This window comes from Mauremys mutica, chromosome 2 (genome assembly GCF_020497125.1).
Source record: "Mauremys mutica isolate MM-2020 ecotype Southern chromosome 2, ASM2049712v1, whole genome shotgun sequence".
Taxonomy (NCBI): Eukaryota; Metazoa; Chordata; order Testudines; family Geoemydidae; genus Mauremys; species Mauremys mutica.
The window spans coordinates 76,753,307-76,778,078 of NC_059073.1; the positions used below are offsets into that span (position 1 = coordinate 76,753,307).

General features: G+C 41.8%; 1 protein-coding gene across 13 annotated transcripts in view; it reads right to left on the reverse strand.

The window, feature by feature from the left end:
- Positions 1 to 24,772, reverse strand: part of DTNA (dystrobrevin alpha) — a 299,292-nt gene that overhangs the window by 3,352 nt on the left and 271,168 nt on the right. For 11 of the 13 annotated variants that reach the window (XM_045004598.1, XM_045004596.1, XM_045004601.1 and 8 more), the window contains 4 exons: positions 15,685 to 15,844; positions 12,949 to 13,038; positions 12,189 to 12,357; positions 11,091 to 11,223 (listed from right to left, as the gene is read on the reverse strand). In XM_045004598.1, coding sequence (XP_044860533.1) covers positions 11,091 to 11,223; positions 12,189 to 12,357; positions 12,949 to 13,038; positions 15,685 to 15,844 — 552 coding nt within the window. Of the gene's footprint in view, positions 1 to 8,180; positions 8,230 to 11,090; positions 11,224 to 12,188; positions 12,358 to 12,948; positions 13,039 to 15,684; positions 15,845 to 24,772 lie in introns of all 13 variants that reach the window. The other 2 variants (XM_045004591.1, XM_045004603.1) reach the window with 1 other exon arrangement.

Genomic DNA, 24,772 nt, shown 5'->3' on the forward strand with positions numbered 1-24,772 from the left:
ACTCTTCACATGCTGCATTATCAAGAATACAAAAAGCCACCCAATTCTCTTGGTTACAACTTAGATATTAAAGGTGAAACCCACTATATCTATGTAAACCTCAACTATTCAAGCTCTATGCAGGTGAAATTACAGAAGAGTTAGAATCGACTCCCACAAAACAGGGGCAGAATTTAGGACTGCTCTGCACTGGTGGATATGAGTAGTGGCCTGAAACCTTCTGCACTATTTATACAGGGTACTGGGGCAACTGGAATTTCATAAACACAGAGCTCTTGATACTCCCATTTCCTGCTCCAAGGTGTAGCCCTCCATGCTGGCTGGGCTGGTGTGGAGATAATTTCTACTGTGTGCAGGAGGTGCAGGATACTCAAGTGCAGCCACTTGGCTAGCAGCACCTCCCCTGACAGCCCCCACATGGGAATTTAAGCAGGGTGGAGAACCTTGCACTCAACCTACACTCTCAGGTGAATTTCATCTTATGGGTGTAAAAGTTGATCTGCAGAGAATGTAACTAGCTCAAAAATAATGCTGGATTGTACCTCTCTTAAGCAGGATGCTCCTCTTTGATGAGTGCTTTCTTATCCTGCGCAATCAATGGCATCCTGTGTTTCTAGAACTGTTTTGTGATGGAAAACTTTTGATGTTCCAAGGTGTATCTGAGGAACTAGTTTTGGGCAACACAGGGAACACGTTCTTTTGATATATTCCTCCTGGGGAGCATAGTTCTCTCCTCCTCTTTATACCTCCCCACTTCAAAGTTAAAGGGATTATGCACCTCCTGCACACAGTAGAAATTATCTTATCCTCTTTCCCTGAACTATTTAGTACAGTCAAATTACCTGCAGTACTGCTGATGGTAACATATGGGATGGCAATCTATGGACAATGGATCCTTTCCTATTATATCAGGCTAAAGCTTGGAGTGGAAGAGGGCAGTTATCTGAATTTGTTTAAACCTCAAAGATTCAATTTGCAGTTTAGGTTGATTCTTATTTAGGTAATTTTAAGGATATATAAATATAGTTACAGCTCATAGTTTTTGATGGCATCATTATAATCCACAAGAGCAAAGTATGAGTGATGTGTGAGGCGGCCAGAACATTAAGATCCATTTATAGCATGTATATAATTCAGTAAATTTTTAATTTACTGTACACACTCTGTGCCTTAGATGAATATTTGTGGGTGTGAGAAGGGGTTATTATAGATTTCCAGGATGCTTCTTTTTGTTCCAGACCTGGCATTGGGATGAAGAGATGGTTGTATACAAGAAATGAGTGCCACTGAATTACAGAATTATAAATACACTGAAGGATTCTACTAATGACATAATCAATCACAAGTTGAAGCTCAAGTGATTAGTAATGGCGGAGTCCTCTTCCCCCCCAGTATTTATAACTTCATCCACAGTTTATTTCCTGTTGTAGTATAATTTAATGATTAAAAAATCCTAGTATTCATGCAACATTAAAGTTGAAAAATCATGCACTGAACGTTAAGTTAATTTGGCCACATTGCACATCTGACGTTTTTATGTTATAAACTACTAATAAAGAATAATACATTAAGAGTCATATTAAAGACAAAAAGAAAATATTACACATGTGGTCTGTAGCTCAGTTAATATACCAGGATGGGAATAACCTAACTTTTGAAATTTATTACATAGTGAGAGCTTGATTTTTTTTCAAACTTAATGTTCCATGTAATGCTATTTTTATATTTAATGTGCCTTTTTAGAATAATATATAAGCCTTGAACTATTTGGCTTTGGGATGCTACAAGTTTTGCCAGCAGAACACATAAGTAAAGCTAAATGCAATTTTTTTTGGCAAGTATTAAATTTGCTGAGAAAGTTACATTCTTCGGGGCCCCGAAACTATTTGCAAGTCTGGGTCAAATTCGACATAGTTCTGGCTGAAAAAAACATCTGAAAACAAACATTTCAAATATGTCAAAATGAACCGTTCTGACATTTTTTTTTCAAATTGACATTTCCTTTGGCAATGTCATTTGTGTTGATTCAAATCAACATTTGAAATGTTGTATTCAATTGGTTTTTGTTTTTATGAGAAAAACTAAATTTTTCAGTTTGGTTCAAAGCAACCGTCCATCCCTCCCAGCCTCCACCCCCCCCCCCCCGGTTCAGGCACCAAACCAAAAAAATCACTTATTTGCTCAGCTCTACATGTAAGTTTATTGGTTCTGGACCCATGCTTAGGACTCCCTAGCGCAGTGGCATTCTCACCCCTAGACAAGTGTGGCAGACACACTTAAAAATGCACAAAGGAAGAGAGAAGTCTCCTAATCTTGGTGGCTTTAAATAGTGCTGACTTAATTGTACACATCCTTTCATGATTTTTTTTTCTTCATAGGATTCATAGATTCTAAGGCCAGAGGGGACCACTGAGATTGTCTACTCTGACCTCCTGTATAACCCAGGCCATAGGACTTCGCTGAATTAATTCCTATTTGAACTAGAGCATATTTTTTAGAGAAACATCCAATCTTGATTTCAAATGGAGAATCCACCACAATCCTTGGTAAATTGTGCCAATGGCTAATTATCCTCTGTTCAAAATTTGTGCTTTAGGTCCAGTCTGAATTTGTGTAGCTTCAACTTCAAGCCATCAGATGTTGTTATGCCTTTACCTACTAGACTGAAGAGCTCTCTATTATCAAATTTCTGTTCCCCAGGTAGGCACTTATAGCCTGTGATCAAGTTACCCTTTAACCGTCTCTTTGATAACCTTAATAGAGAGACTCCCTGAGTCTATCACTGTCACTGTACCTATTAAGTTTGTGGATCTAAAGCTACTTGGCTTGTGGAGCTTACAAGGTCTATTGAGTTCCAGTCGAGTAAGGTGTCCTAAACAAATATACTCTTAACCAAAACATCATTAAAATGCATCTGAAAAAAATCTACCCAAAAGAATCTAGTGTGCATGTGTGATGTTTCTGACTTTAAACATTCATAAAATAAAACTACTGAACTTTCTTCCCACTTCTCTTGCTTTAAAGTCTCACAGAGATCTAAAAGCAAGACATGTTTGGCATTTCTAGCTTCTTTTTTGAGTTGAGTGTAATATGCCTGGGTGGAACATATGGGCAAATTGTTCCTTTTACATTCATAATTTAGGGCCTGATTTAAACCCACTGAAGTCAAAGGAAAATACTCCCATTGACATCAATGGGTGTTGGATTTGGCTCTCAACTCTTGCAGAGAACGAAAATGCAAATAAAAATAATTTAAAGTGAGACTTAATAAAGAATCCCCTTCTCCCTATACTCTTCTACATGCTAGTACCTTAAGCATGGCTTTCAGGAGCTTTACACACCTTACAATTGTTTTAAAAACAATAAGCATTCATTGAAAAATGAACTGGATGTGACTGAGTAAATGTTGCCATGGCATCACCACCAAAGATTATTGCTTTAAAAAGTACAATAAGTTGAAGTTCACATGGGACCACACTCACACCACATCTTACCCCTCTTTAATATGTCACACCTGCATTCAGTAGTGGCCTGCTTCTGTTCCCATTGATGTCATTGGCAAAAGTCCACTGGCAGCTATGGGAACCAGATTAGACCTAAACACTATTTTAAGTAAAATAACTTAAAAATTTTTATGCTCAGACAATTTCAAGTTCTATTTTTAGATTCATCTAGTGAAAGCTGAAACCACTTTTCACCTTGTGCTTAGACAATGTTAGTCTGTTGCTCCATTTATATATATTTACACACACACACACACACACACACACGGTATATAAAAATAATCGCCACTTATTTTAATATGAAAAACTTATATTGAAAACATGATTAAATTATATTTTATATGTTACAAGAACCCACTTGCTCTCTTGAGACTGCATTTGTTATATTTATACCAGATGTTTTCAGGATCACTTCCAGAGACTTTCCTGTAGCATTATTCCAAAATGCAAATAGGATATAATAATTTTAAATAATAATGATGACGTGTATAGCTTTATAAATCAGGAAACGAATGGAGTTCTGTGACAGTCTGTCAATCATATAATTGTATTCATGTCTATAATGCACTGGTCTGACTTGTCCTCTCATTCTTCTTAATAAACTTCATTTTATAAGAGCAGATCCAGGGGATTATTGTTTTGGGGTAGAAAAATCACTTGGCCTTTCACCTAATACCTGTGCAATACAATGCTGATAGTATTTCTATACAGAATTTGTTGGCTAATACGATCTCTAAAAATAACTGCTTTTTATAGTCAACAGCAGGGGTTCCCAAGAAACAGAAATGCAGATCTGACAGCCCCTTGCTACAGTTACGCAGTTGGCAGGACTCAAGCTAGTGCTTTAACCACTGCAGCCTGTATAAACTGTTTGGGGTTTCTCTTTCCAAAGTGATGAAATATTAATAACAAATAAAGTACAAAGGATACATTGTTTTTCCCTGAAGTAAATTGGCTTACATACTATGGATTCTATCCACTACTTGAGGGGGCTATTTTAGATTGTATCACACAATCCTGTGAAGATGTGACATTGATGAAACACAGTTTGCTGTTTTAGGATAAAAGGAGAGGGTGAAATCCTGACTCCAGTGAAGTCAACAGTAGTTTTGCCATCGCTTTCAATGTGGCCAAGTTTTCCCTCAGAGGATGGAATTTTCTAAATGCTCAGAGTTGGCCTAACTGCGCCCACTGAGGTCAACAGGTGTTTTACCATAGACTGCAACAGAAGCAGAGTTAAGTCAACACAGAGCGCTTTCCGAAATCCCACCCATCACGGGCTGCGCTAACTTCAAATGTTTCAGAAAAGAGCCAGGAGATGAGATGCTAACTGATCCTTCCGAGCCCACCAACCAGGGCGGGGATGCACATTTTCAGATAATCTGTACTTTTTTGTATCTTGGCTTTTCTTACAACAATATCTTAGCCTTGGTGTTTCTAGCTGGAAGCAGAATGTGCAGGGGTTCGCTAAAGTTAAAATATTAAAAGAAGTTACCTGAACTTTTTTAAACAAACATAAATAAATAATTAAAATTTTAAAAAGAAAAGTTTTACCTGAATTTGAGACAGGGTTTCAGATAATTTTTTACTTTATCAGCATGTTTCACCCACTATAATTTTTATTTATAATAATGTATATAAAAGCATATGCTACATGAACATTTGAACTCTCTATACTTCTACAGACATTCATTATTGCAGCGTGATCTGTTTTCATAATCTAGAAACTTGACTGGTAACTAACAATTCTAGTATGTTGCAAGAAAAAAATGTGTTTCTATAGCTGCTCACTTTCCAGGCACATACCAAGGCTGCTGAGGAGGTGAGTATAACCTGATGGGGGTATGGAAATAGGAACATGTGTCGTGGTGTATACTTATTCAGTGTTGTGATATTTTGTTGGATTGCTGTTTGTTTTTTGTCCCACTGATGGCTTTCAACACTATTATTTGAGAGAGGGCTTTAAAAAAATAAATAGCAGCTTTTAATTCCCATCCCCCAAAGTGCTTTACAAACAAAGGCCCAAATTCTAGCATCAGTTACAGGCATATCACTCCTAATAAACTCACTGGGAATTGCACACCAGTAGCAGAGGGCCAAATTTTGCCATCAAACTGATATAAACAAGAAGTACTTTGCCAATTACTAAAATGCAGCCTCTTCTCAGATGACACATGGCAGCCACTTAACAGTGCACATCAACACTACTTGGAACAGAAAGAGAAGATGCTCCCATATACATTTGAAACTCTAGATGGGATTTAAATAGTGGAAATCTATTTCATTGTGTTAGAATTTGTCTAGGAAGCCTACTTTCATAACTTAAACTCCTGCTAGAGGTGGCATAGTCACTGGTTTTACTTCTCATCTGCAAATGGCTCCACCGGCAAGGCAAAATGCTCCTTAATGTCATACTGGGGCACTGGCTAAGCTCAAAAGTGACAAACTGTACTTCATTAGAGATGATGGGTACTTAGTGATAGTTGTGGGTAATGGCATTTGATACATGAGTACTATCCATCTTAAGCACTTATATGGCACCATATGTGCCAACTCCACGGGTGCTCCAGGCTGGTGCACCCATGGAAAAAAATAGTGAGTGCTCAGCACCCGGTGGGCCCCTCCTCTGCTCCCCCCAGTGCCTCCCGCCCACCAGCGATCAGGTGTTCAGTGGTATGCAGGAGGCACTGCGGGGGGGGGGTGAAGGGGAAGAGGAGGAGCGGGGGCAGGAAGAGGCAGATCAAGGGTGGGGCTGGGCAATGCGTCGGGGGGACATCCCCAGATGCCGGGGAGTGGAAGGGACGGGGGGTGGGGGTGGGGGGCGTGCAAGAACAAAAGTGGTGGGATCAGCCCCTTCTGGCTGCTGGGACACGGCTCTGCAGTGTGGCGGGCTGGTGGCTGGCTGAGAGAGCTTGGCTGGGGAGGCAGCTTCCAGTCCCCATCTGGGCTCAGGTGCTAGGAAGCAGGGCGAGCGAGCCGGAGCCCCCACAACCCCCGGGACGTTTCTGGCTTGTTCAGCCGCAGTCCCCAGCAGCCAAGTCTGGGCAGGGAGTGGAAGCTGCCTCCCCAGCCAGGCTCTCCCAGCCAGCTGCTGGGCTGCAGAGCAGTGATCGGGAGAGGCCGGTGTTAGAAGCGTCTCTCTCCCGCTCCCCACCGCGGCTTCCTCACGCCAGGGAGAGTGCCAGAATGTGCCGGGGGGCCAGGCGCAGGTAACATGCGTGGTGGCCCTGGGATGGGCATGGGGGGGTTGGCGTGGGGAGGGGAAACGTGACTGGTCACGTGACATCCTGTCATAAACAGATAGTTGAGGGTTAATGTTTCTTTTACCTGTAAAGGGTTAAGAAGCTCAGTAAACCTGGCTGACACCTGACCAGAGGACCAATAAGGGGACAAGATACTTTCAAATCTTGGTGGAGGGAAGTCTTTGTTTTGTGTTCTTTGTTTTGGTGGTTGTTCGTTCTCGGGACTGAGAGGGACCAGACGTCAATCCAGGCTCTCCAAATCTTTCTGAATCAGTCTCATGTTCCAAATTTGTAACTAGCCAGGAAGGCGTGTTAGTCTTATGTTTGTTTTCTCAACCTGTAAATGTTTCTTTTGCTGGAAGGATTTTTACCTCTGTTTGCTGTAACTTTGAACCTGAGGCTAGAGGGGGTTTCTCTGGGCTATATAAATTTAAGTACCCTGTAAAGCATTTTCCATCCTGATTTTACAGAGATGATTTTTACCTTTCTTTTTCTTTAATTAAAAGCTTTCTTTTTTAAGAACCTGATTGATTTTTCTTTGTCTTAAGATTCAGGGAATTGGGTCTGGACTCACCAGGAGTGGTGGGGGAAAGGAGGGGGGAATGGTTAATTTCTCCTTGTGTTTAAGATCTAAGGGGTTTGGATCTGTGTTCCCCAGGGAAGGTTTTGGGGGGACAGGGAGTGTGCCAGACACTGACCTCTGGCTGGTGGCAGTGTTACCAGATCTAAGCTAGTAAATTAAGCTTAGAAGTGTCCATGCAGGTCCCCACATTTGTACTCTAAAGTTCAGAGTGGGGGAGGAAACCTTGACACCTCCCCTTTAGATAGTGCCCCCTCAGTATGGGAAGTACCAGTTGTCTATGGTGGGGCGTGCTCGAGGGAGGGAGCAGAACGGGGGGGAAGAGGCGGGGCCTTGGGGGAAGGAGTGGGGTCAGGGTGGGGCACTCACCTGGGAAATCAGAAAGTCGGCACCTGTGTATGGTACCCATTCCTGAAGTACCTCACAATTTGTAATGTATTTATCTACACAACACCCCAGTGAGTCAGGGAAGTACACAGAGGGAACTGACGCATACAGCAAGGAATTGAACCCCTGTCTCCTGAATTCCAAACTAGCGTCCTAATCACTGGATCATTCTCTCTCTCCCATGGCCACTTAATGCATTGTCATTGATAGCCGAGAAGACCATTTGCCCTCCTGCATAACAGAGTAAGGTAATAAAATAAAAGAGTGTGTGGGGATGATCCTCAGGACTTTGACCACACTTTTGATGGCTTATTAGGCATGGTTTAGAGATAATTCATGCTTGGATGTCTGGAAATAAGCAAGGGAGGAAACAGCATCGTCATGCGTTCACATGAAGTAGAAGGCGCAGTGTATCTGAATTACAAGTTTCCAGCTGAAAAGATTCTCCTATATTAAGGTAATACTTACTTGAGAGGAGAGTGATAGAAGGATATTGCACTCAACCTTGCAAACTGACCTGTAGATAACAAAGGACATAAAACAAGAAGATGACAAGTTAAGCCAGTGAGCAGGCAGGCCAGTGTATTATTTGGAATAAAGCCATGCACAAGAGAGGAAATAAGAGAGAACAATAATGGGGACAGGAAATCAGACTAAGGAAAACTGTCTCATACAATACATTCAGCAAGAAACTATAACAAGACCATATCTGCTAACTGACATGGGAGGGTAAGCGCTGTTAGCGTTTAGGTTTGTGCATTAAATGTGTTCCTCCTGATAACACTTGTTATTTGCTACATGCTTAAGAGGAAGTGGAAAAAGATGATGCTTTTGAGGCTTCTTGTCACAGACTCTCTCTTGTACCATGAGGTTTGCTGCTGCCACATAGCAGAAAAGCACTCTCTTTGCAGACAATCTGGTTCCATTTAAACTCTAGTGTCTCAGAGTTTCATTTGCAAAAGCTTGCTTGAAGGTCACACAGACCAAAAACACTGGGTATTGTGCCATCATCTCTTATGCAATAATAAGTCTACCTGTCCATCTAAAAGTACTGCTATTACATACAGTGAGACAGAGAAATACATATAATATCATTCTTGAACCAACAAAGGATACTGTAAGCCTAGTAGCAGTAATTTTCTTATCAGATTTTTTTCAGTTGACAGTTGTATTATGAGAGCAACTACAGCCATCATTTGTTTTAGGTTATCTAGTCAAATGGGAAATTTTTATGAACATGATCAGTAAGAAATACCATATTACATTCTAGAGGCTGGATTCAAACTTCACAGTTCTTCCCACCACCATTCCCTGGAACACTTGAAAAATAAATGTACTGGCTTTTTCTTCTTTCTTTAAAAATATAGATAAAACTAGCTCTGTGTTCTTTGACTTTAAAGACTATCCAGGGATATCAGTGGAAAAAGATCTTCAATAATGAAATACTATGCATTAATCCCAAACCAGAGAAGAGAGCCAAGGCCACATCAGATGTTCTAATGACTCAGAAGGACATAACCTTGCTAACTCTTATTCATCCTAGCAGCTCTTACTCAAGTACTCCCAATGGCACCATTCATGTTAGTAAGGGCTACTAACACAATTGAAGGTTTGCATACTAGGAGCCATGGTCATCACTTGAAAATGTTTTCTAGTAAACAAATGTTTTCTGTTATCAAATAATTTCTGAGTAGAACTCTACAGCTTAGAGGCAAAGTGTTAAGTTTCCTCAGGAAAAGTTAACAGACTGAACTCTTCTTCTGGGATGAACATTTCATATCATCCAATTTAATCATTTTTTAAAAAGTTAGTTCTTTTCTGGTTTTAATTTCTATTTTTTTTCCCAAGTGGAAACAAGCCAGGTTTAATATTCACTCTTTGTGAAATCCTGCCCCAATGAAGTTTTCCATTGACTTCAATGGGGACAGGATTTAACACGTTGTCTTTCTGGGACTATTTTGGACTACAACATAAAAGCCAATTTTGGAGGAAGCAACAATACTGAAAGGTATCTGACAAAATTTCTCTCTCCCACCTCACAAAGTAATTCTGCAGGCTCCCTCCCCTCTCTTAATTTTATGCATTTGCGTAATCCCATTGTAATTAGTGTGACTATTCATGCAAGTTTAAAAACATGTATTTGTTAATGGAGCTGTGCTGCGAGGTACTAATATTGGCCAGATCATTACACTGTTCCCTTTATTGAAAAAATGGAGTGTCCGTAGAAGTAGAGAAATTAATGACATAATGCTTGGCCGATGTCATTGTTAAAGTGTTCCTGCTACATAATACAATCATTGCTTTCCATGTTCTAACTCAGCAGTAGCAGTTCCACTTACTCAGCAGAAACCTAAGGACTACCCCCTTTTGTCATTTGTTATCCTGGGTAAAAACACTGGCAGAACATTGAGGTGTTGCCCATTGTTGCCATATTGAGACGTTGCATAGCAAGGATGAGGATGAAATGTCATTGTGTCCTCAAAGACCATCACGATGAAATGACTTTCTGTGAGCTACGTAGTCTTGTACAGCAGATTTATGTAAAAACTATGAAATTCAGAACCAATGGCAACCCTGATGTGAGCCAATAGACATTTTTAAAATCTGGTTCACTCTGATTTTTACATCTGGATGATCAGAGGAGGAGTAACTTAAAACAGGCACCGATCTCTTCCACCATGCAAACGTGCACATCATTTACTAGACAGGCAAGATACTTTGAGAGTCCAAACGTGCAGGGCCAGTTGGCTTTAAACCCCTTGCAGCTCTTGAAGCTTCAGGTGCACTTTGCTAATCACCAGGTCACTTATTCACAAGCCAGGTCCCCCAGGCTGAGCCCTCACTGCCCTGTTTCACCAGATGCAGCAGTTGGACCTTTGAGATCTCATGTGACTCACTCCAGACCCTTTCCCCCATCCTAGATGATGACAAAAACATCCTATTTTAAAAGGACTGGTTCAGTGGCTCCAGTCCCCTAACATGGAGAGAACATCATAGATGCTTTATGTTATTAAACAAAAAACTGAGCTCAACATGCATACCGTCTCTACAATACAAAGCATTCTTGTGTGAGAGGCTTGGTAGAAATTGATTGGCAGTGGCAATTATGAAGGATTAGCTAATGACCTTGTGAAGGTTAATGTCAGCCTTAAGCAAGTCAATTGATGAGCTCTTTCTGAGCACTTTGTGTGTGCGTTTGTGTGTGTAAGATCTATCTATCTATCTATCTAGGGGAGGCATGAGAGGGGAGAGTTTTGAGAATAATATATTTTTAAAATCTGGAAGCACTAGCCACTGACAAGAAATTGCAGATGGTTGCCTACTGCAGCACAATATCCTTTTTAAGCCAGGGGACTATTTGGTGGGTTCCTTTCTTACCTGGTAGGCTTCATCCTGCAACTTTTGTTTCAGATATTCCTCCATCTTGAGCTCATTTTCCAGCTGGCGGACAGAGTCGTTTTCATAGTTCTCATCATCTGCTCTAACATAGGGGTCTCCATCTTCTGTAACCCTAAAGACAATTATTAATAAATAGCCTCCTAAGACGAATTACATTCAATGTTAAAAGAACTTCCCTATTTTAATGAAAACAGAGAGGAAAGCAGGATCTATGTTTTCAACTCCATGTACATTTTCTTGAAGTTATTTTTATTTTTGCAGCCCTTCCTCAAGTTCCACCTCTGCAGTGATTTAGCACCCATGAAAGAGATTAAGGGACATGCCCTACTAAATGAGCATTCGCAGTCCAATCATGCTCCCATTGAAGTCAATGATAAAAGTTCTCAAAAGCTTCCTTGACAGTAAGATTTGGCTCTATGGATCTGAGCCGAAGCCTAATGGAGTAAATGGAAAGACTCCCATTGACTTCAGTCGATTTTGGATCGGGCCCTAAATTAGAGTTCATTGAAAAGTTTCTGATGAAACATGCCATTTCATTGACAGCAAAACATTTCTTGAAGACACTGATTTCAATGAAGGTTTAGATGGGATAGTCCAGGGTGGGTGAGACAGAGAAAGAGAGAGACCCTTTTGATCTGAAAATGGAGGTTTCAATACAACTCTAACTTGTGAAAACCTTTGAAAGGCTTTGTTTTCATTCCACAGTGCAACAAAAACAAATTTTGAAATCTTGAAAGTTGTCGTAAAACAGAATTGTCATCTTTCAGCCAGCTCTATGTTAAACCATTAAAATTTGCCAACTGTACTCTAGCAAAACTTCATAAATAAAAAGGCTCAGCTGCTGAATTTCCTAATGGAAATCCAGTAAAGTCGCCTCTTATTATGGGCTCACAAAAGTCTCAGATTGGAATCAAGAGTATTAACTGATCACTTCTTGCCGTGACTCCTTTAGCTTAGAGAGCTCATTATTATTGTGTAGGCAAAGAGCCTCCCCCCAGTTAGATTTAGTTATGTTATTGGGGGGAAATATCATAATTTCAATACAAAATGAATTAAAAAAATAGAGAAGGTACCCACATGTCACTGCGAATGGTGCCAGTGGCAGCTGCACTGTGAATATATCCTGGCTTCCGGGCATGGATTTGTGCAAGGAAAGCCTTTTCAGAAGTCGGTGATGGAACAAGATCATCAAAATGAGTCCGTCCAAACTCAGAATCCACGTTACTCTCCGTCTCGCTGCCCATCTCTGTGAGCCACAAAAGTGATTATGGCTACATTTAATTTTCACGTGTGCTAGTAGGCTTGGTTCATTTCTCTAAATATTCTCCTGTTTCTCCAAGTTAGAATTCCAATATCTCTCAACTGTGAATACACCAGTATGTTTCAGGCAACATGGATGCTGTGGCCATATGTTCTCTCTCTATTTACAGAGCCACCTCTTGCTTCTGTGGCGGTACAGCATAATAGAGCCTCTGCAGACATTTGCATATGTTGCGAAAAAGGATACCACGTATATGCCATTTGGCACCTCCAGAAATCTAGACTCAGGAGAACTTGGATATTGCACATCAGGATACAGGTGCACTGTTGTGCTACTGACACCTTTTTAAAAATAATTAAGATGCACCAAAATGTTATTTTCTGAAAAAAAAGTCAAAGCTTTAATTGCATCTGGATGTCTGTAGCTTTCAAAATTACCACTTTTAGGTTTTCTTTCCATAAAATACAAAAATATCCAGAACTCCATTTAGGTGTTTTTTCTTCAGCTCCCTTTTATTTATTTTTAAATATATGTTAAATGACTGTACCGTGATCCATGCTCTTAAGCCTCACGCACCTGAGTTTAGCTCTTTCACCAGAGAAGACATGGTATTGGTAATCGAATCTGCTGCCACTAGTAAGTCATTTCTTAAATTTCGCCTTGTGCCTGAGGCAGGAAAAAGAAAAAACCCCACAAAGTTAAGATTTTTCTCAAAGGACAAATTATGGCTTTGTGTATGAAGTAGTTTTAACCTTATACTAAGTTGCCAACATAATAATTTCAAGGATTCAAGTCCTTCCAAAGGGACACATGCAAAACTTATATGCAGAACAGCTTCATTTTCTTATACTGCATGCAGCAGCAGCAGCTCAACATCAGGCTTCATTTATTCACAATGCCAGAAACTTGGAAGTTATTAATTACAATCAAACTCACATTTGTGTGGTGACACTAGCAGACCGGGGCTAAGAGATGAAATGTCTGGGGGAAGTGGACTGAAGTTATTTCTCCCTAAGTTTCCATGGCTCTGTTTAATGACTCTTATTGTATAAATATGGTCAACGTTGAAGAAACATGGTTGATTTCATTAGGCCTTATATGGATTTTCCTTTCCCATCCCTTCATGGTATCTTTTGGAGCTCAGGAATCTGCTTGTATTTTCCATAATTGACTCCCATTTTAAAAAACAACCACCCAGGTGGAACTGGGGGGGCTGGGGAGACGACAGTGGGAGTCAGCATGCAAATATCGGTGGGGATTCTGTCCCCCCCAACTCCTGCACACCTGGGGATGGAGGTGAGGGGGGGACTCAGAGGGGCTACAGGCAGCAGCTGCTGAACAGGTAGGAACCACCAGGACCCCACTTCCCTCCCTGGAGCTGGCTGCCCCCCAGCCAAGACTGAGCAGCTCCCTTTGCTCCCTCTCCTACCCCCCATTCACAGCAAACTTCTGCCTACCCTGAAAGCCACTACCCCCACCATCAATAGCCCTGTGCTGCTGTGACCCTGTTTCCAATACAGGAGGGTCTAGATGTTGTTTCCTGCAGAACTCCTCAGTACCGCCTTAAGCATCAATCAGGGAAGGTTATTAGAGAACAATAATAACCTCAGGGCTGACACGGCTGGTATAGTGTGCTCCCAGCCTATGCTATCACAGCGTCCCAAACTCATATCCTAGTGTAGTTGAACAAACTATATATAAATAGACCCAACCCGTAAAATCCTAGCTAACTTCAGAGGGGATGATGCATAGAAGCTAGCAGGATTTGGCATCTGAAATGTCTTTTAAACTGACAGCCCTTAAAATTGTTGGTCTCAAGTCATAAATTCTCCTGAAGAAAATGACTGCAGGAAAGTAACTGAAAGCCTGTCTGTCTGTCTGTCTCTCTCTCTCTCTCTCTCACACACACACACACACACACACACACACTTCTGAGAAGAGTTGTAATGCCTTCTCAGCTTCACATCTGTATAGACTTTTACATCTATTCTCTAAGAGAAGAAAATATAGGAGAGCTAGTGCTTTACTCCATGGAGTGCCTTCGCTATGGGCAACTTAAAAGAACTCTGACAGTACAACTGTTTGCTTAAAAACTGCCCAGATTTGCCTTATACAACTAGAATAAGATAAATACTGAGGATAAATTCTGTATATAACAAAGGTAGTTGTTTCTAAGTGTGATCACTGTACATATGAGAATATACTTTGACATTGCCATTTCACTTTAGCAGAACACATTGCTGTAACTAAAAGCAGTTGCCTGAGGCAGCCCATGTATTTTATTGTAGCTACTAAATTATCTCTCTTTGTCCAAGTTCTGGAAGAAACCACTCTTTAAGAGAGTGGTCTATGTCCGTACATCTTTCTCATTTTTTTTTAGGCTGAAAGAGGAAAATTTCACACTGTGTGTTCATTTCTCACAGAATACACGTTGAGCAACCTGGTGCCATGGGACAAGGAACAGCTGGACAGGGTTTAACATGAGAATTAACTAGTTCTTTAAAGAGAAAACCTTGATTGCACTTAGGGCTCAATCTTGTCATCAAATTCATAGATGCAATTCCCACTGAAATGAATGGAAGTTGCAAGGGTGGGCAGAACTGAGCCCAGGAGGGCAAATTATGTTCTCAGTTACAGCAGGATATATCCAGGGGGACTCCACTGACATTCCAATTTGCAATGGTGTAATTGAGAGCAAAATTTGGCCCTTTGTGTTCAAGGAAAAGAAAAAAGGAAATTGCAGGGATGCAAGCATTTGGGAAAAGAGTAATTCCATGGGTGGAGGGATATTTCCATGTTCAGGTCACACAAACTGTTTACTTTCTTTTATATTTAGCCTATTATTTAATCTGTGATTTTAGAACTTCAAAGCAAACAATCAGTGAGCAAAGGATGGACCTTCCATCCTTTTGCAATTTGACGAACAACACGGAAGGAGAACAAAAAGTGCACAGCAGCTGATGGCAATGCTCTGGTAAACATCATTAGACAGAATGGAAAAGTCCATCAGTTCTTAGGGGAAGCAGCACAATACTTCCCCCCTCTCACATCACCCTCCCATCCCCCCAAAGCCCAGATTGTGGAACCAACTTGCAATAGTCAATAACAAGTCTTTATTTTATGGCAAACAGATTGAGTTGCAATGGATAGAGCACTAGAATAGGACTCAAGAGATCTGGGTTCTGTTCCTGGCTCAGTCACTGGACAGCTGGGTGACCTTGTGCAAGTCATTTCTCCTTCCTGTGCCTCAGTTCCCCACCTGACACTTGCATATGCTCTCTGAGTAACTAATAACTTAACAATGCAACTTACTTTGCGCAAAAGCTTCTTGCACGTCTCCTCCCACACCCGTCAGAGAGTCCTGAGGTGTATGGGTTGGGGTGGAGCAGGCAGATGCAGACCTGATTGGCATAGGAATAGGTCGGCTGATAGTGTGACTGGGTGAAGATCGAGGGGAGCCTGCTCCTTGAGTCTGGAAAATAAGAACAAGTGGTTAAATAGGTCTTTACAAGAGAAAACACTCAGCGGTCGTCATCTTCATTCCATTCCTTAACTTGGCTGAGTAAAGCCTCAGCTGGTATCATGCAGTTATGCAGAAAAATCGGATAATATTAAGTCAGTTGATGGAAACCTATTGCACCCAACTTGTTAGGAAACAGCTATGGCAACCCATGGTAAAGATGTAGGAAAGATATATTAGAAGGTGATCCTGAAACATGGCAGGCAGGGTTGGATATAAAAATTTAAAGAAGATATTTCTTGTCTTTAAATCTAAGGTCTGGGACTTTTTTCCGTGAAAGAATTAAGAGTGTTGGCAATATTCAGACATTCTTAGGAAGACAACTCTTGCAGTCTGTAGGAAGTGGAAGGATGCTGGCACTAAGACAACTTTCAGTCTGGTTAAGGAGTTGAAGCTACTCCTGGGGGTGTAATATTTCCATGTTACCTAATCAAGTTCATGCTCTTACACCTCAACCACTGTTACAAGAAGGCATCCATGCAATCAAGTTTTGGAATGGAAATTAAACCTATTAGTGAAATAAAATCTTACCCTCCCAACAAATAGTACAGACTTGTGCTTTTCTTCTTGGTTTGTGAGCTATTTAGCCACCACTAAATCATTCACTATCAAATTGTTCACTCCACAGGATATACTCCACCTCTCCCAAAGTACTGTTCAGACAGGCAATTTAAATTCCTGTTATGGGTCCAGTGGATGGAAGTTACAATGTTTTAACACCAGTCATATAAAATGTCATGCTGTTAGCACATGAGAGTTAGTATCATTTAACTGAAATTCAACCATACGTTGAAGAACAATAATTTTTAAAAGTGGAGCTGTGTGAGTGATACCAGGGGACACAGTGAATTAATGTACCTTTCCTTTACTGCCTGACAGTTCCTGGGAATATATGTCAATATAAGAAACACAACCAAACAAACCACACACTATTTAGCATGATTACGAATTGGGGTTCAACAGAGGCCTATGACTAAGATAACATGAGTGCCACTAAACAGGAATCAGTGCTCATGTGCCGTTAGTTTTCACTGAAAACTTACATTATCTCTAGTGAGATCCCCCCACCACCCCCAATTTATTTGGGCTGGCACTAATAATCAGTTAAAAAAAATTCAGTTGGATTCCTTAGCTCCTTCACTGCCACATGGCTTCAATGTTCTGGTGACTGTTTCCTCAGAGATGAAGATCAGATATTGCTAACTGCATGCCAAAAAAGGCAGCAACAACTATTTATAAAATTGGTCTACTTTTCTATTTCTAGATTTGTAAGCCAACTTTTATTTTCTAGATTTTGGCCCTAACAATGCCTACCTTGCACCTACTGACATAGGTCTGATCAGAAGAGAAGCAGCATTGTTATTGCCGGTTAACCTCCAACAAATTGATCAGGATACTTTTTTTTTTTAAGGGACACTGCCACTGCTGAAAAACAATGCTATGGAAGTTGACACTACAGTGGGCTTGGCAGAAGAAGTTACTGGAGAGGTTTGAAGCAGGATTTTGCAAGGGAAAGTTACCTTTATGTGAGACACTCATTTCTGATAAGAGCCGGCAAGTATTTTCTTTCGGAGTGAAAACTTTTAGGACATTTAAATAATAGTGAGGGGAAATCTGAACACATAGGGACCAATGCTCTCCTGCTTTCTGGCCCCTTCTGTCTCATTCTTGTAGTGCAAAGGGATGCAAAAATAGCTGGATCTGGCCAGCTGAGAATTCTGCCAGACCAGGGGAGTTTTCAGCTGGTGCAGACTTGGCATAACCAGTCCCCTGGGGACTGTTACCAGCTGGCAGAATTTAGAGTAGCCTGGTGGTGCTCTAAACTCCACTGGGGCCATGCCCAGAGCAGATCGGACAAAACACCAGAGAGCAGCGAACTGCCTCCCTGTTGCCTCCACTCCACCCATGCACTCTTAATTGGACACTGCAAAGTAGTATTTGTGGGCCTGCACTTATGCAGAACACCCCGTGCTCCAAATGAGGGGATATAGGGATATATAGTAAGCCCACTGCCACTCAGTTCCTTCTCAGCCACGAAGCCAGAGGCTCCACAGCAGAGGGGAAGGAGGGCGAGAGGTGAAGCTCCCATAAGGACAAAAGCATCATGAATAACTCAAGTTACTATAAGGCAAGTAACCCCTCCTCCTCCTTCAAGCACGTGTCCCTGTGGGTGCTCTACCATAGGAGACTCCCAAGCAGTAATTCACAGAGGAAGTGGGTACTGGGGAGGTAAATCAAGACACCGTTTGCAGAACTGCATCACCAGAGGAAGTGTCATCTCTAGAGGCAGATAAGATGGCATAATGCTTGGCAAATGTATGACTAGCAGACCAATTCACAGTCCTGCAGATTTCTGCTATAGGAATGTCTTTTAGTAGAGCCAGAGATGTGGATTGAGCTCTAGTGGAATGCGCTGTCACTGTGTATCCAGTTCTTCCATAACAGTTCAAAATACAACCTGAAACTCACTTAGACACATGCTGCATGGAAACAGGTTGGCCCTTCATTCTTTCTGAAAATGATACTCCCAGAGTACTGAGGACGTTTCCTCCCCTGGAGCAAATCAGGTGATATTTGAAATTATTCAGGGTGGCAAAGAGATCTGCTTGCGGTAGCGCCCAGGTCTGACAGATGCTGTGAAAGACAGCGTCTTTGAGCTACCATTCATGGTCTTGCCAGAAGCATCTGCTCAGGGAGTCTGCAGCTGTATTCTGAAGGCCTGGCAGACTGACAGCTGATATGTCTATTCAATGGGAAACACACCAGTTCCAGAGTCTTAGTGACTCTGCACATACGGGTGGTATTGGTGGCTGCCTGTAATTTCCTCTTGGCATCCTATAAAATTGGTCATCAAACTGACTCCAAGGATGCCATTGGGAGGGATAGTGAATGGGTCCCTACTAGTCATAGTCCCTGGGACTGGCAGATTTTCTGGAATCCTCCTCAGTAGAGGGACTCCTGGGAGCTGGATGGTACGGTACTGGGATGGATTCCTGTACCGAGATCTCAGAGTCTGATAATTTGTTTCCTGAGCTAAGTGCCTGAGGCATCATGACCAGGTAAGTGCCTCAGGCATCATGACCAGTAAGGGGGCAGCTTTCAGTCTGCAGGTGCCTTGGCAGTACCACTGAGGGGGCTCTGACAGATCTATGATTCAGGCCCATCTGAAACGATGAGAGCTTCAGATGACAGAAACCTGGAAGGAGCCGGAGGGCTGTGATAGCCTATAGTCGAGGCTTGAGTCGCTACCAGAGGTGAAATTGTGGACCAGTGAGATGGAGACTGCTGCAGGACTGAAGCAAGGTCTTGTCTTACTTCAGAGTTTGAGTAAGAAGTCAGTATTGAGGGATGCAGAGTGGCTCTATGTGTATCATGGTGCCATGGAGGATCAGGCTGTGCTGCTGCATTAGATTGTCTGGTAGAGCGCTTATCCAGACAAGGCTTCTTACATGGTACCGACACTTTGGTACCAGACTAAGCTGGAGCCCCCATAGTACTCTTTAAGGGATGGGAGGTCTTCCGAGTGTGGGTCTTTATGGGGTGATCTACCCTTTTTCTTCATTTCTCTGGTGGGGTAGGTGTGCTTCTTCCTTTTTGAGGTCTTCATGTCCATGGTCACAGATAAAGCTGGATGAGTGACTGATGTGGCCTGTGATGCTGAGGCCAATGAATAGGGGACTCCAATGGAGATAGGGAACATTCCATTTAGAGGAGTTTTAGTTTACCCTCCCTATCTCTTTTGGACCTGCCTTTAAATCCCAGACAGACCTTGCACTTTGAGGGGATTTGAGAGTCCCCCAAACATCACAGAGAACTCAAATGTCTATCACTGTGGGGAAAAGACCTGTGGCAAGTCTGGCAGAGTCTAAACATTGGGGTCTTAGGCACAACAAATTGTGCTCCACCACAAACAAAGGTACAGAAGTAGAAGGTGGAAAACCCTCCTCCAGGAGCTCTAAAATAAAATAAAGTAAATAAGAAAAATAATGAATAAAGACTTTCACAAGGTGAAAGAAAGGTGGGAAGCTGAAACAGCTAACAGCAAAGGCTCTGTCTTGAGCCACAGGTGGTCGAGAAAGAACTGAGTGCTGGCAGGCTGGTGCCTGCCTATATCCCCTTGCGTGGAGCACAGGCTGTTGTTCTACTCAGGAGCACTACTTTACAGTCTCCGATCAAGAGTGCATGCACATCCTATGGTGGAGCACTTGTAGGGACACATACTCAAAGAAGAGCTATACACTAGTGCTCAACATTTTTAAGTACATACACCTCTACCCTTTTATAACGCTACCTGTTATATAATGCGGTAAAGCAGCGCTCCAGGGGGGTGGGGCTGTGCACTGCGGCGGATCAAATCAAATTCGATATAACGCGGTTTCACCTATAACACAGTAAGACTTTTTGGCTCCCAAGGACAGCGTTATATCGAGGTAGAGGTGTACTATAATTGCTATACTGATCTGGTATGCATGGTAAATAATGCACTGTTAACAGTAACTTTCATTTCCTGGAACAAGACCTTTGCAAGGCATAAGAAACTTTAGGTATTTGGGTGTTTTTTTTCTTTTAACTATTTGGGTAATATTGGACAAAATCAACCCACAGAAAGTTAAACCCGCAGAGACTGTATGGTTTAAAAGACTGCAGCTATTTTTTATATTCTACTTTGCTAGATCAAATTCAGCCCAGATCCGTGGCAACTGAAATGTTGTTACCATTGGATGTCTGTCTAGTGGCATATGTGAAATGCGGTTAGTGGTCTTAGTCTAGTTCGCAAGAGACAGATGGTAAATGTCTGAAAAACTATGCTTACAACTAATGCTAAGTGACTGACTTGCTTGTAGTCTCAGCGTAAAGGCCAAGGACTGAACTTCTTTTAATCCCTAGTTAGAACCACAAGATCAGGACTGAGGCATGTTGACAGGGGAGTTTGTGGAAAGCTGCCACTATCACTGAGGTGACAGAAGGCTTCAGCCTTCATTTGTTAACTGATTGCAGCTGTCAGCATCCAAGTGCCTTTTATGAGACCTTCATGTACCCGATTTAGCTCATCATACTTAGATCGAAGTGGTAAGGATTTTAATTATCCCTTATCAGAGGGGTAGCCGTGTTAGTCTGGATCTGTAAAAGCAGCAAAGAGTCTTGTGGCACCTTATAGACTAACAGACGTTTTGGAGCATGAGCTTTCGTGGGTGAATACCCACTTCGTCGGACTCTTTGCTAATTATCCCTTGTTAGACTGGAAAATGGTTTATGTTACCTAGTGTCATGCATAACTCAGTATAATACATTTGAAGTGAACACTGTTTTTATTGAATCTGTAGTCCATTGCTCCCTCTGCTGGAGCTGAAACTAGCTCACATAGCAGGAAAGTCTGCCCAGGAAAATAATACTATTACATTATAACATGACAACTAGGAAAACAATACATATGTGAGCACTTCATTACCCTTCTGGGAGGAAGCGTCATTGTGGCAATACAGAAATGGAAAGTACATAAGCACTAGAAACTTATCTAGACCATTAATTCCAACTGAGTTACTCCAGGGACGAGTTTAGCCCTACATCTGTAAATAGCCTATGAAAGAGATCAATGGGGAACATTTTATGGAAATTATGAGAACTAGTGTAAATAAATAAATAATTAGCATAATCACCTGCCATTCTGATAAAAGGACCTAAATATTACACTGTAGAAGGCAAAAACATATTGTCATATCCTCAACATATATTTTTATTAAACACAATAAAAAGACTATTTTTGTAAGATGCATTTTAAAAAAAAAACCCTGTTCACTTTTAGGGCATCAAATTTACACAGAAAAGCCATTAACGTTATTAGGCAAAATTAAAAAGCAATAGACCTATTCAGAGGGATCTTCTGATAGGTCTTTCCCTCTGGACTACAATCAGCACTGTCTTGCTGCAACAGATTCATTCTCTGTTCCAAAATGTAGCAAAACTGTTAGTTTAACAAGGCTGAGCACCAGCAACAGACAAACCCCGGTGCATGGCCAACTCTCCTACCATAGCCAGTGTGCATCAGACTGTTGAAATTGAGGGGCTCAATGTTATTGTGTTACAATGAAATATTCCTCATTACACTCCCCTTTTAAATAGGATTGCTGTCTGGGCAGATCAGGTATATTTTTTAACCTAATAACTTAGACAGTGTCCATTTTAATTCTAGAAAAGGCTACAAAACAATTTAATTTTCCAAAAGTCAATACTGTTACTATAGACCAGGGGTCGGCAACCTTTCAGAAGTGCTGTGCCGAGTCTTCATTTATTCACTCTAATTTAAGGTTTCCTGTGCCAGTAATACATTTTAACATTTTTAGACGGTCTCTTTCTATAAGTTTATAATATATAACTAAACTATTGTTGTATGTAAAGTAAATAAGGTTTTTAAAATGTTTAAGAAGCTTCATTTAAAATTAAATTAAAATGCAGAGCCCCCCGGACCAGTGGCCAGGACCTAGGCAGTGAGTGCCACTGAAAATCAGTTCACGAGCCGCCTTCAGCACCCGTGCCATACGTTGCCTACCCCGATATAGACTCTTGCACTGCTTTGAAAGTGCAGTTATTGTTCTCACTGGCACTTGGCTGCTGCTGCCAGTTCCATCTTTTGAAGATGTAAAACCAAGAGCCGGACTGCTTGTGGACAGGAAAAGTCCCCTGACACTTTCTGAATGACTAGGGACTCCATATCCATTATCCAGGGTTAATTACAACTCAGGTAATTATATTCTGCTTACTAAACTTACCTTGGTAGTTTCAAATGGCTATGAATGGTGGTGGTGGTCTTCACTCCCTGTTCTAAGTTGTGTTGTACTACAGTTGTATGCAGTTAAACAGTTGCTGCTTTTCACCCCTAAAGTGGCCTTATCTAGGCTATGTTTACACTACAAGTTAGGGGCATGATTCCCAGCTAGCATGGGCAGCGGTGGCACAGGCTAACTGTCCGGCGTATGTACTCATGGGGTTCAGTCAGGTTTGTACTTGGGGTGGCTAGCGCATGCTGCCATTACCACTGCCCCCATTACCACAGCTACGCTGCTATTTTTAGGGTGCTAGCTCAGATGAGAGCTAGTGCATGTATGTCTGTGTGAGCTGGGAATCACACCTCTAGCTCATAGCGTAGATGTAGCTTTACAGGAGTGAGAAAAAGGTTCTATCAAGCCATTGCTCACTTCTCAGGGGGAACTGTGAGGTTTAATTGTGTAAAGTGCTTTGAAAGGGTCAGAGAAAACATGCTAAAGAAGTGCAACACATTATCATTATCCTCAGTCCAAGGCATGAGCACACATTTCAAGCAGAAGGAATAATATAAACCATGGAATCGTAGCTCCATCGAAGAGTTAGTGAGACCTACAATAAGGTAAATAACTTACTCCCTGTTTCAGTTCTTCTTCCTAAAGAAAAATTGGATCATCAGCGTTAGATTAGCCAGGATTTAAGTGAAGAAGAGAAAAATAAATGCAAATTTGGGAACAAGGTTAGAAGTCCTGGATTAACTAACACGGGCCTGGTGCACTTGGACAGAGCCCTGATCATTGGGGAAACCCCCCACCCCAAAGAGCCCACAGGCAGGAAGGGGGCAAGGTGGTGTGTCTGGGGGGAGGATCCCTCTGCATGCTGTGGTGAGAGTCAATGGGCCAGGGCAGGGAACTGGGTCAGCCCCATGAACAGGAACCACTTTAGGATGAGTGAGTGATGGGCTCACTCTCCAACAGCCCCCCGGGGCCCTTAGCCCGAGGGGCAGAACCTGACCTCCCCCCTCAGGGCTTCTCATCCCTCAGGGACAGGACCCCACCTTCCCAGGGGTCAGGGAATGTTGGGGAGCCATCAATTACCATAGGGCACATAGTCCCCAAAACTCCCTAGATTGTCTGCAATGAAGCACATTGGGGTCATACTCTACTTAGAGTGGCTAGTCATCCTCCCCATTCTAATTATAGTACAACTTCTTTGTACCTGAAAAATGCACTGAGGCTGACCACCCCCATAACTCAAGACAGAGCATGACCCTTGGGCCAAAACTCAGTTCTAGACAACCATATTACTAATACTTCAGTGCAAAGGGCATCCATACTGGAGGCTATACAGTCCATGCCAGTTCCTCTCCTCCTCCCTGCCCATTCCCTTCCACAGAAGTTTGTGTTTTTCTTGAAGAAGGAAATTTACATCTAAAGTGTCCCTGGCTGAAGGGAAAACTCCACCACTTTGAGGGGGCTTATTTCCCTGCTGGGAGGGCCCATTTTCAATAGTGTGCTAGCTCTGATGGGCCATGCAGGATTTAGAGGGCCAGAAGTATAATGCACGGCTGAGGCCCCTTTTGCAACTTGGGAAGGTAAAAAGGCATTTTCCAGCTTTCCTTTCTAGTCTTAGAAATACATTTGTATATTGCTGTCTGCATTTTTGACATGGGATCCTTCAGGAAAATGCTTTCTTTCTTTTAGTGTATTTTACAAGGGATTTTTTTTCTTTTTTAGTGAAAAGGAACAAGTACTGTTAAGAAGATCCTTCCAAAGTCCTACAGTCAGAGGGGCTGTGTTGTCAAATGGCTTCATCTGATAGAATGACTAATGAAAGGAACAAAGCTAAAGGAACTAGAAAAACCAGCTCTGTACCATCAGCCAGGATAGGAGGCTATACACTGTACAGTGTTGGCGTAGCTATTTACCACTGGGGATTAATTATTTTGTTGCCTTCTGTATATCCACCTTTTCTATATTCAATATGTTTTCAGCAGAGCAAACTATAAACAAACCAGAAACTGAGCATGTCATGAAAATCTTTGTTGTAATGATCTTTGTATGGCTGCTCCAGAACCTGATCGACCAGCATTGCTGGATCTCTTCTCACTAACTAGCAAGG